Source organism: Elephantulus edwardii, unplaced genomic scaffold, assembly GCF_000299155.1.
Source record: "Elephantulus edwardii isolate Elephantulus edwardi_28Jun2011 unplaced genomic scaffold, EleEdw1.0 scaffold00057, whole genome shotgun sequence".
NCBI lineage: Eukaryota > Metazoa > Chordata > Mammalia > Macroscelidea > Macroscelididae > Elephantulus > Elephantulus edwardii.
In genome coordinates, this window is record NW_006399807.1 from 1,310,240 (window position 1) to 1,322,182 (window position 11,943).

General features: G+C 35.9%; 2 protein-coding genes across 4 annotated transcripts in view; both read left to right on the forward strand.

Moving 5' to 3' along the window:
- LOC102875651 (ashwin-like) overlaps positions 1-2,873 on the forward strand; it is a 9,489-nt gene extending 6,616 nt beyond the window's left edge. Inside the window, exons 2-3 of one of the 2 annotated variants that reach the window (XM_006887365.1) lie at positions 2,176-2,570; positions 2,694-2,873. In XM_006887365.1, the coding sequence (XP_006887427.1) occupies positions 2,178-2,570; positions 2,694-2,873 (573 nt within the window). In that variant the 5' untranslated portion in view covers positions 2,176-2,177. Of the gene's footprint in view, positions 1-2,175 lie in introns of those variants that run through there. The other variant, XM_006887364.1, reaches the window with a different exon arrangement.
- UHMK1 (U2AF homology motif (UHM) kinase 1) overlaps positions 1-5,147 on the forward strand; it is a 28,103-nt gene extending 22,956 nt beyond the window's left edge. The window contains exons 7-8 of one of the 2 annotated variants that reach the window (XM_006887366.1): positions 116-204; positions 4,101-5,147. In XM_006887366.1, the coding sequence (XP_006887428.1) occupies positions 116-204; positions 4,101-4,247 (236 nt within the window). In that variant the 3' untranslated portion in view covers positions 4,248-5,147. The remainder of the gene's footprint in view (positions 1-115; positions 205-4,100) is intronic. The other variant, XM_006887367.1, reaches the window with a different exon arrangement.
- The last annotated feature ends 6,796 nt before the right edge of the window (positions 5,148-11,943 follow it).

The following is an 11,943-nucleotide window of genomic DNA, read 5'->3' on the forward strand; positions in this document are numbered from 1 at the left end:
AAAATAACTTCTTAAAAAAAAACCAAACAACTTCTTGAAAGAAAAACCGAAAACCTCATGACTTATATTATTGGTTATATTAAGGAATTTTTTTGTTGTCTATTTTAATAATCAGATGTTGTAGAAGATGTAAAAGAGGAGTGTCAGAAATATGGACCAGTGGTGTCTCTGCTTGTTCCAAAGGAAAATCCAGGCAGAGGACAAGTAAGTGAATATTTTCATAATTGTAGACTAATTCAGAGGTTGTTAAAACTCTGTGTAGGAGGGACAATGTCCTGTACCAGTCAGATCCGATTTGACGGTACACATACACAAAAACAATAAAATAAACATTTAAAAAAAAGTTTAAAAAAAAACAAAACAACTCTATGTAAAATAAAATTCATACATTTGTCATTTATATTTGTTTTTAAAAAGTTTTAATCTAAAAAAAAAAAGTTTTAATCTGCTCTGACCATACCACCAAATGAATGATGTATTCATTAAGTCCACTTCAAGCAGAGAAGGGCTATCTTATACCTATAGTCTGTTTAGCAACAATGCAGGCCTTTACTCACTAGGGGTCAGTAGCCCCTTGACCTCTGCAATTGTAACAACTAAAACTGTATCCTAGGGGTGAGGGTGGGGAGAAGTCCCTTTGGTTGAGAATTTTTGTTTTATCTTACGAGTCAATAACACAAGAATTGGCAAGTGGGGAAAAAAATGGAAGAAATGTCACTCTAGTTAGGATTGCCAGTATAGTATAATTAATATAACATATCAATATAATATTAATGTTTTTATAACTATAATATTATAATAGTATAACTATAATATTAATGTTGTTGTTGTTGTTATGTGCCATCGAGTTGCTTGCGACTCATAGCGACCCTATGTACAAGAGCTCTAAATGCTCTCCTATTCTGTGCCAACCTAGCCATCTCGAACTCACTTATTCCCACTGCTCCAAGTCACAGAATTGATCCATCTCATCAAAGGTCTTCCTCTCCTTCGCCGCCCCTCCACTCTGCCAAACATGATGTCCCTCTCCTTAATAATAACATAATATTTGTGACAGTGGTGTATTTATGATGTTTATTCATTCAGTCAGGATTTCCTAAGCATCACTTACGTTCTGGACACTTGGCACACAACATTGATCAAGCCAGGTGATAAGTGCTGTGGAGGAAAGTCCAAGGAAGAGGCCTAGGGAAGCATGTTGCAGTGAGGTGGATTGCGGTTTAAAGTAGAGTGCTAGGGGAGAACATACTGAGAAGGTTCCCTTTCAGTTGATATTTGACAGTGGCAAGGAAGAGAATTGTAGGGAAAGGGGAGAGCAATATCTGTGACCCTGAATATACCTGGCAGGTTTGAGGAGTGGTTCTAAAAGAGTGGGGAAAGGGGCGAATAGTTGATGCGATCAAAGAGATAAGGAAGCCGAGGGGGCACATCAGGTAGAGTAACGATAGGCCATTGACACTGGAGCTTGCTCTGAGTGAGATAGGAAGGTGTTGGGGGATTTTGAACCAGGAATTAACATAAGCTGACCCTGCGGTCCAAATGAAACAGTAGACATAGGAAAGGAACATTTTAAGGGGAAAAGCTGTGAGATGATTAAAAGAAAAGAAATCTTTATCAGTGAGAGAAAATTTGTTATGTTGAAGAGCTTTCACTGCTATTTGAAACAAAGTGACAGAGGCTTTGGGTAAAATCTTGTAGCAACAAATTTATGTTTGTTGTTATTGTGTATCACAGAGTCAGAGCTGATCCATAGCTGACCCTCCAGCAGCTTTTCAGAGACAGTGTATCATATAGGAGGAGATTAGGTCCTTCTTCCCTGGGGCTGCTGCCTCGGGATTGCAGCTCAACATCTAACTAATAAGCCACTTAGAGCTCCTTCAAATTTCGTTGAGGTTATTGAAAATCTGTGCAATCTAGTTGGCATTGCCACTCTTCATTAAAATTTTTCAATTTAAATAAACCTGATACACTTTTCAAAACCGCTGAAAAGTATATTGTATATTTTTGAGGACATGCAGTTACAAAAATGTATGTAGTCAAGAGAAAAGTAATACAGATAAAATGATCTAGTTTCATATTAAATTATACCGCGTCTGTTTTAATTTACCTTTGTTTGCTGTAATAATCCTTTGTCAATGAAAATGGCTTTCATTATAAAAGAAAAAAAAGAGACAGCGATGGCGGGGGATGTTGGCGGTAGAAGCTGCACAGACTCGGAGCTGCTGTTGCACCCGGAGCTGCTGTCCCAGGAGTTTCTTCTTCTTACTTTGGAGCAGAAGAACATAACTGTTGAAAATGACATAAAAATAAATAAAGACAATCTCACTGATCTTTATGTCCAGCATGCAATACCATTGCCTCAGAGAGATTTACCAAAGAACAGATGGGGGAAAATGATGGAAAAGAAAAGAGAACAACATGAGATAAAACATGAAATTAAAAGGAGTACCACTGTAGACGGATTAAGGAAAAGACCTCTCATTGTTTTTGATGGGAGTTCAACAAGTACAAGCATAAAAGTGAAAAAGACAGAGAATGGAGATAATGATCGATTAAAGCCGCCCCCTCAGGCAAGCTCTACCAATAATGCCTTTCGAAAATCATCAGATTCCTCTTCAGGTGTTTCATCCTTTATTTTGTCTTCCAATTTGCCTGTGAACAATAAAATGGAACACAATAATGAACCGAAGCAGAACCATGACTTAACACTTAGAAAAAGTTCTTCAGACCCTGTGAAATTGCCATTGATAGCCCCCGTTGGAACGACACCAGTCAAGTTAAAGCGAGTTGCTCCTAAAGAAGAGGCGGAACCGATGGATAACTTGAAGCCCCCAGAAGCAAAAAGGAAGATACAGCATGTTACTTGGCCATGAAGGAAAGTTTCTCAAAAAAATGTAAATATAGCTATTACTAGTTTTTCAAACAAATTCACATTCTTTATCGTGTTCACAGTATTTATAAGTTCACAGTATTTACAAAGATTCTGATTAAGGAATTTTTTTAAGAGGTTTCAAATTAGGTTAAAAAAATTTTTGATGTTTCCTTTTCCTTTTCATTCTTTTCTACTTTCTTTAAAGTTTTGCTTCTTGCCCTGACTAGGAAAGAATTTCTCAAACTAATGACTTAAACATAAGTCATTTATATTGCCCTTAGTCAAATCATTAGCTGTAGATCTGATATAAAATACATATTTTAAGAATTAAAAAATAAATAAATAAAAAAAAAAAAGACATAGTGCTGTCTTTTTAGTTTCTCTCCTTTTTAGTCCTGGAAGGCTCTTGGAAAGTAATTTGTTTTGTCAAATGAGACAGGGCTGCTTATAGTGAGCGATGAAAGGGATGACCCATCTCAACTCCTGGGCAGATCAGTTTAGTTGAAGGTACAGATCTATATTGAGTATCTAGAAATTTATATCCTTCAAATTAGCTATTTCTGTATCCTTTGGAAAATCTTCGAGTGTCTTAGGATGGTCGGAGGCTAACTTGAAACTTACTGCTGTAGCCAGTGAAGCAGTAGAACAGAAGAAAGAGAAGTAATTCTTTGGCTATTTACCAGCTTACAAGGTAACCAAGGATAAGTCATTTTGGTAGACTTACTGGAACTTGGCTAAAAGTTTTGTACCTTTTCTACGCAACTTGTCTTTGGTAGGTTTTTCAGAATTGAAGACTAAGCAAAGTGATCCAAATCTTAAGGAGCCATGAGTAAAGCACACAACAGGAAGGTTGTCAATTTAAATCCACCAGCCCTCTCTACAGGAAAAGGATACAACAATCTTCTTTCATAAGGATTACAACTTTGGAAGCCCAATAGGACAGCGCTGTTCTATCCTAAGTTTGCTATGACTTAGAATCTGCTCAGTGCCAGTGGTTTTATAAACCGTATTGCTCAAAAGTGTGAACCATTGGTAAAGTTGGTGTCACTTGAGAATTTGTTTAGAAATGCACAAACTCAACCCTCACCAGAGACTTATTGAAACATGGTTTTCATTTCATGGAATCCTTATATAATATAATATATATGCATTAAAGTTGAAGAAACTGTGTTCTAAAATAACTTAATGAAAATGGAATCCCTTTTGTTTTCTCTGCCCTTTTACACAGGTCTTTGTTGAGTATGCAAATGCTGGTGATTCCAAAGCTGCTCAGAAACTGCTTACAGGAAGGATGTTTGATGGGAAGTTCGTGGTGGCTACATTCTACCCACTGAGTGCCTACAAGAGGGGTTATCTGTATCAAACCTTGCTTTAATCAGTAACCCAAGGATTCATTCTCCTCTTCCATTTCCTGGGTTATTGTATTCCACATTTGAATGCAGAAGTACCTTCCAACCATTTTAAGGGGGTGCTTTGTCCATTTATTTAATCCTACTAATATGCAGTCAGTGGCCAGGTAGCGACTGCATTGCAGACATTTGGCACTGAGTAGGACAAAACCTCTCAGCTATACATTGAGGGGGTTCTAGCGCATCCATGTGGGCAGCCTTCGCTGTGCCGTAGGGCTGGTGCTGCTCCTCAGTATGTAACCTAAAACGATATTAGGTCATGTGATCATGAAGCAAAGATGACTAATAACGTGTCATAGTGAATGTTACTACAAGATTTGCTAGCGCTGGTGACATCACTTAGAGATGATTCCTTTACGTTGTCAGGTGGTCCTTATCTCTGATATCCATAGCTGGCACTGGATTCTCTGTAAAGTTATGTAATTGTAAAACAGCACTTACCTACTGTGTTCTTAACACTGAGTTGTGAATTTTTTTAAAGGAGTACTGTTGTCCTGAATATTACTTTAAAGAACCTGCGGTGAGCCTATCCACTTTTTTTTTTTAATTACAGCTTTTAAAATAGAAAGCTGATGCTTGATCTTGCACAATTTTTATGTCTTGTATGTGTGCTAAAGTGTGTGTGCAGGTGTGAGAGAGTCGAGTAAACTGAGTCAATGTACTGTATAGTAAGAGTTTTGTTAGCTAAGACAGTCTGTACCCATCTCTCCCCTACGTGTTTTATATATGTCAGTTTTTGAAAAATGGTCTGTCGTAATGTAAATGGCAAAATAGTTCATTCCTTAGAGGCTCAACACACAGGAGCCTAGACTGTTTGGGGTTACATTGAAGATAAAGGTGAACCTAAGAAACAGAAAAGGTTTTGCTCCACAGCAATTGCTCCATCCTTCAATCTACTGTAACCTCTGCTTGTTCTACGGAATTGCCTACGGTCATCAGCAGGTTTTTAGATAGTTTGGTTCTATTTCCTCCTGTCTCAATTTTCTGCCTCTTTGACACTTAGCAGAATGAGAAGCTAGGGCAACAGCATCTCACTTGGTCTGGCTTTTGACGAAGAGGTTTCGAAAATAGAACTAGGCAGGAGGGAAATCTGAAAGCACTCTTAAAAATTCCGAGCAATCGAATGTTTTCCAGAGCAGAAGAGACCATCGGTGAGTTCAAGGTTTAAAGAATTCTATACTAGAGATTCCTTTCACTTCATGTTAGTTTACCTTTAAAGTATTCAAATTTAGCATACCTTTACAAAGCACTGCTTACAACAAAAACCGAGAGTGGACAAATTGTATAATGTTATACTTTTTTCCTATTTCCTTTCATGATGAAATTTTTATTTCTTTTCTTTCAGGAAAAACACATTTTCCCACGTAGGAAGTCTCACAGGCTTTTGTGTGCCATGTAGGTTGCTTACTGAGTGGTCAATTAGAATTTACATTTTGAGGATGAATTCTTTTGCCCTATTCAAACAATCACTATTTTATTTTTTGCATTTACTTATCATATTATTATTCAGGTTCTCCCTTAATATTTATTATAAAGCCAAATTTGGTTTAAGAGAGTTGATTTGTGAACTTCCAAAAGGCCATGGAGCATGGTCCTCAAGGGAAGATTATAGAGTAAGCTTCCAGTGTGTGACCTGAGAAGAAATCTCTTACTTTATTTAGCCCTTTCACAGGCTGACTGGTGGATTTGTTTTCAGACAGAACTTCAGTAAGGTATACCCAGTTTTATATAGACATAAGCTTTCCTTTTAAAAAAAACAAAGAACAAACTTGCCTAAAATATTTGTGTGAGTAGCAGCTTCCATAGTAATTAGAAACACCAAATCCTAATATTGTTCAACACAAAACAACAGATGAATTCTTTGTAAGGGCATGTAGTCTAAGTTAAGGGAGCGCTGTTGGCTCAGTGGTTAAGTGCTAGACTGCTTACCAGATGGTGGCAGTTAGAACCAGTCAACTGTCTGCAAGAGAAAGAGGCAGCATTTTGTTTGTGTTAGGAGTTGCAGCTTCGGAAACCCTGTGGGGCCATTCTGCCTGTGTGGCAGCCCTGTCCTGTCTGATTAGGGTCACGTTGAGTTGGGATTCAGCTTGAAGGCAATGGATTTTTTTGAAGTCTAGGTGAGCACATGTCTAGGTTAGACGTCTAGGATAGCACTTTTCTCATCCCTTGTCTACCCACCACCACCACCATCAAGAAGAAAAAAAAAATCTTTACAAAATAAACTGCAAGTTTGCCTGTAAGCTTAATGATGCAGTATGCTGCTAACATGTTGATGCTGAATTTCACAGCATTCTTTGATTATCTTATTACTGATCCATTGATACATATATGTAGTGTTTAACACTGAAGAATTTTATTACAGAATATGCTAACTAGATTTTAGGGGAGCCGTGGAAAAATTCGTGAACGTAAATAACCATGCATTGAAATGAATTATTTTATATTAAAGCTACAGATCAAAAAAGTATGCCTCCTATAATTTACATTATGTACTTTTATAGCTCATAGCCCATTATTACCAAAGATGACACTTGCATATTCTCCCTACTCTGATAAAATCAGAAGTTTATATCTTAGCTTTTTAAACATGAACCAAATAATAACAAAAGATGCAATTTTCATTATTCTATTAAGACAAAATATGCAGCCAGGGATTTTGGTCCCTTGAAGTTAGTAAAAATCTAGGAATTTTTGAACGACAGGGTAAAGAGATGAAAATTCGTATTGCTTAACCCTGACATTTCTGGGAAACTGTTTCTCTCAGGTAGTTTTTCTTTCCCTAAATTAATACTTGTGCTTCCTTTCCTCTTTCCTTCTCAATTTCTTCTTTATTCTCCGTGGTATCACCATGCATATTTTACATTAGAAAAGTAATTATTCCATAGGAAGTCTTTGATCTTTAAAACACCATATTGAGAGGAACTGGTTAGGTAGCCACTTTCAAAACTTTAGTACTGCATTTAGAGCAGAAGAATAAATGAAGTTAAATCTGGACACCTCAGTAAGAGATAGCACTAGGTAAAGTTTGTCTTTTAAAGGAGTTAAAAATAAAACCAGTTCATCCTCTTGCAATAAGAGCTCTGCATTTCTTACTACTGAATGTCTTCCTTGTTTTATGGCAATCAGTATAGCAATTCTTTTTTGGAGAAATTACCTTTCAGCTATTGAGCCAGAACTGTAACTGAGTGCTATAGAATAAAACCCTTAACAGTAGTCTTATTCAACCTCTTTGTGTTTGCTTTGAAACAAGGATTGCCTACGTTTTTGGTCTTCTAGCTGCTAGAGTATAGAGATGGTAAATTAACATGTAGGGGAAAACAACTCTGAATCTTATTTTACTTGCTTTCTAGATTCATGTTTGTACCTATATTTTAATTGTTGAGCAGATGTATTATAAAGAATGCTGCCAGAAATAGTCTGTCATGTAAAAGACATTGAAAAGAATAGATGGACGTAAATGAGGTTTCTTTCCATCTTGCCACACTCATTCTTCCAGAAAATTATATACACACTAGTAAGGGCATCCTGTTGGGGTTTTTTTTCTGAAATAAATGAAAGTCAGTGATGAGAGTATTGTTTCCTAGTTCATATGAGCTCATTCATCAGATACAGCTCACTATTAAGTTTTGGCATAATTTCCTCTTTAAACCATATGTTCTGATTTTTACATTAGGACTAGTCTACATAATTTGTACTATCAGTTGTTTGGTAGTATAGCATTTTGTTTTTTTTTATAATTAATTTCTTGGAAATCAGCACCACAGAAACTGATAATCCTCAACAACATACATGCTGGGTAGAGGAGTGAGGAAGAGACTTCATCGACCAGGTATTTTACCTAAGTTATTATGCAAGATTTGTGTGAGGTGACTTTCTTCGGATTAGGATACAATTGATCACATCATGACTTTGGTCTAGTGGATGTGTAGATAGAGATTTAAGCAAGTGCCTTCCGTTTACTGGAAAATATTAAAATTCATGGGTAAAAACACCCCAGATGGTAATAATTAATTGCCCCTCTGCCTTTTCCATGGAATAGATTGACTCAAGCAGTATAAAAGTCCAAAGTTTCCTTGGTTCACATTGTTGTGTGTGTGGGTGTGGGTGTGTGTGTGTGTGTGTGTAAAAAAAACTTTATATTTTCAATTTTTCCAATATTACATATGATGGAAAGCCAGAGTTATCTGACAGAATCTTTCTTTTCTGGGTCTAGTTCCATTTTTAATACCAAGTTCTTTAACTCTTATTACTTTGTCTCTGATGTAATTTATTTATTTCTTATTCAATATCGTCACCAATGTTAGACCAGGTCTTGATCGCAGCTCAAAAAATTTTCCATTTTCCCTTCAGGTGCTCAGTAAATCACCTTTATTTTGAAATTATAGTCATTCAAGTTAGTATTGCTTATTAACTTCTGCAATGAATATAGAGATGTTTGGTCTCCATCATATGAAACTCATCTGAGCCTTTTTTGGGTATATAAGTAATATTTTCTTCTTCATAGAGGAGTGTGGATGTTTCTGTGTTTGTAGTATACTGAAGTTTAGAGATCTTTTTTATTTTGTTTTAACTTAGCTTCTTCTCTACCTGATAACCAGATTAAATTATGTTTATTATCCTAGTCACCTCTTCTACTATTTTTCAAATTAGATGATGATGACACAATGGCATGTTATTGAAAAGTGCTATGGAAATTTAAGAAGAAAGTGAACACTTTAAACTATTTTTATTGTCATTTTTTAGAAGAAATGGCCTGTAAAAGAAGTATCTAAAATCTTGAGAGCATTTAGGAAATTTTATATTTTATAGGTGGTGATTAGACTGATCTTCAGCATATAAGATATATAGAGAGTGGTTTACATAATCTTTGTTCTCCTTGTGCGAAGGTTTTATTCAGTTTCCTTAAAAGTCAGCACTTTCCGCCCTTTATTGCTTATGCAGATTAATATAAAATTTGCTTTATTTGTGCTTTTCAGAGAGTTATCATAATCTTGGGAGTTGTGGTTGTGGCATCAGACATGCTGTAATTCATGGGAGACTTATTAAATAATTGCCTGAATGTTATTTCTCATTAAATTGTGGAACTGTCAAAATAATCTGAAGAAAATTATGATGACTCTTTTGAAGACCATGTAGATTTTATGGCCTCAGCTCATAGTATTTTAATTTAAAGGGCAAAGAGAAGTAGCCTGTCTTATTTGCCTCAAGTGACCATTAATTCTTATTCTGCAGAAGAGAACTTATTTTTTGTTATACTACTTTGTATAGTATAAGTCATATATTCTGAAACAAAACAAAATGACTGGAATTAGTGTTAGTTTGTGTCATTTCTTTTGGTGGAAGTGGAAGAAGGGGTGCTCTCTACATGAGAATCAGAGCTCTTTGCTACCATAACTCTTAACCATTGGCAAGAGAATTGTCTGTACTTACTTTTTATCTCAGATAAAAACTGCCTTCCCTTTCTTTCTGGATTTTATTCCTTTGTTGATACTGGTGATCAGTAGTAATGAGTATGTAAAAGTAAATATAATGAGGTGTTCTAAAATCATCACATGGATTCAGAATCTCTTTCAGTTATTTGAATGACCTAGTATGTTTTTATGTTTTGAAACATTGGTTATGTCTGCCAAATTTAAAAGTAAAGGAGAGAAAGATAAACCATAAAAATAAATGGCAGGGGTTGAGGGAAAATGGCTTCCAATGTTACTGCTATTAATAATCTTCCATATTTAGTAATCTAAAAATAGTATTGTTTTAAAGTCCAAGTTTGGTACTTAGAAACATTGTCTTCCTACACATCATTCTCCTAGAAAATGACTGTAAATGCATATGAAACCAAATTAAATTAAACCATATTCAGTTTGGTCTAATGTTTTAAAAGAAATATTTGAACTCTACCTTTTGAATATTTGGTGAGCTTCACTACTCATGCAGTTAAGGTCAGTAAAAATTAGCCATCTCCGTATTTCCATTTGCACATTGAATACAGTAGGTGGCACTGGTGTGCACTAGCTACATGGTTACCGCACCTTATGGAAGTAAGTGGTGTTTATTTATTTTAACAAGGAAAAAGTTAAGTTCCAACTCTGTAAAATGTTTACTTTGCAGTGTATGAAAATATTGTATCATTTTCTGTGGGATTTACTTGTTGATTTTTAATTCCTTTTTAAAAAAATCTTAAGTGATTTAACATTCCTTTGTATCTGTTTGTATTGCCAGAGCTTGAGTAGAGGGATTTTTTTTTCTCCAAAAAAAATGCTCCATCTTTGCTATCTTTTGATCACTCTTACAAATGGAATTATAATCAATATAATTTTAACAAGTTACGGCTTTTAGCACTGAAGTTGTTGGTTATAAATATTAAAACCAACTACTGTTTTCCCTCAATAAGTACTTGTTCTGGTTTTGATAAGAAGGTATGGTGAGAAATAATGTGAACGATCACTTAAACCAAAGCCAGTTCTAAGGAGTATTCTCTCCTCTTGGTTTACCGTCACCTCAAAACTACAAGAATAGAACCTAAACAGTGAATGGTTGTCTATAACATTTCTACCAGCTGTTTCAATAGCATATTGGTCTTGGCATTTCTTGGCACTAGGTTCTTTGTTCTTGGTAAAAGTCTTATTGTTTGTGAAGATTTTCCTTTTGGATAACTAAGTGGGACTATAAATGTAGGTATATGTTAATAAGAAGAAGATTCTGTCTCAAATCCCTTCATTACTGATTTCTGTTCAGGTCATTTTAAAGTTGCTTTCCCTTGCTGAGTGCAAAGAATTTTTATTTTCCACTTTCCTAAATACCTAAAAAGTATGAACACTGCGTTACAGTTGACTGTATTGTGTATAGTTTTTTGCTGAAAACTTTTTCTGTAAACACAATTGCCTTGTTCAGTTTTGCTGTAAACTGACTTACCATAAGATGCACTGTTGATATGCTTCCTGATGTGTGTTTGATAAAGGTGATAAAATAAAGAAGAAAAATAAAGGAATTGCCTTTCTTACTTCTGCACTTGGAATAGTAAGGGGTTCAGTTTTGATAAGAGAAATGTATCTTTTTAATTTTTACTAAAAAGTTACCTTTGAGGGGGCAGAAATCATGTCGCTTCAACTAATTTTTAAACAATATGAATTTTCCTTTCCGGAAGTGTTGTTGTTATGTGCCATCGAGTCACTTGTGACTCATAGCAACCCTATGTACAACAGCCCTAAACTCTGCTCTGTCCTGTGCCAGTCTCACTGTGTCTGACACACCCATCCCAATTACCCCGGTCAGCGAATCAATCCACCTCCTAGAGGGCCTTCCCCTCCTGCACCTGTCTTCCACCCTCCCAAGCATGATGTCCTTCTCCAAGGACCGGTCTCTCCTTACAACATGACCAAAGTATGTCAGACAAAGCCTCAGAATCCTTGCCTCTGGTTTAACCCTTTCCAAGATGAATCTCTTTGTTTTTCTAGCAGTCCATGGTACCCTCAATACTCTTCTCTAACGCCAAAGCTCAAAGGCATCAATTCTCCTTCTATCCTCTTTAGTCATTGTCCAACTCTCTGATGCATAACAAGTGATAGCAAAGACCATGGCCTGTATCAGGCACACCTTAGTCTCCAAAGAGATACCATTGCTCTTAAGTACTTTGGAGAGGTCCCAAACAGCAGACTTTCCCAT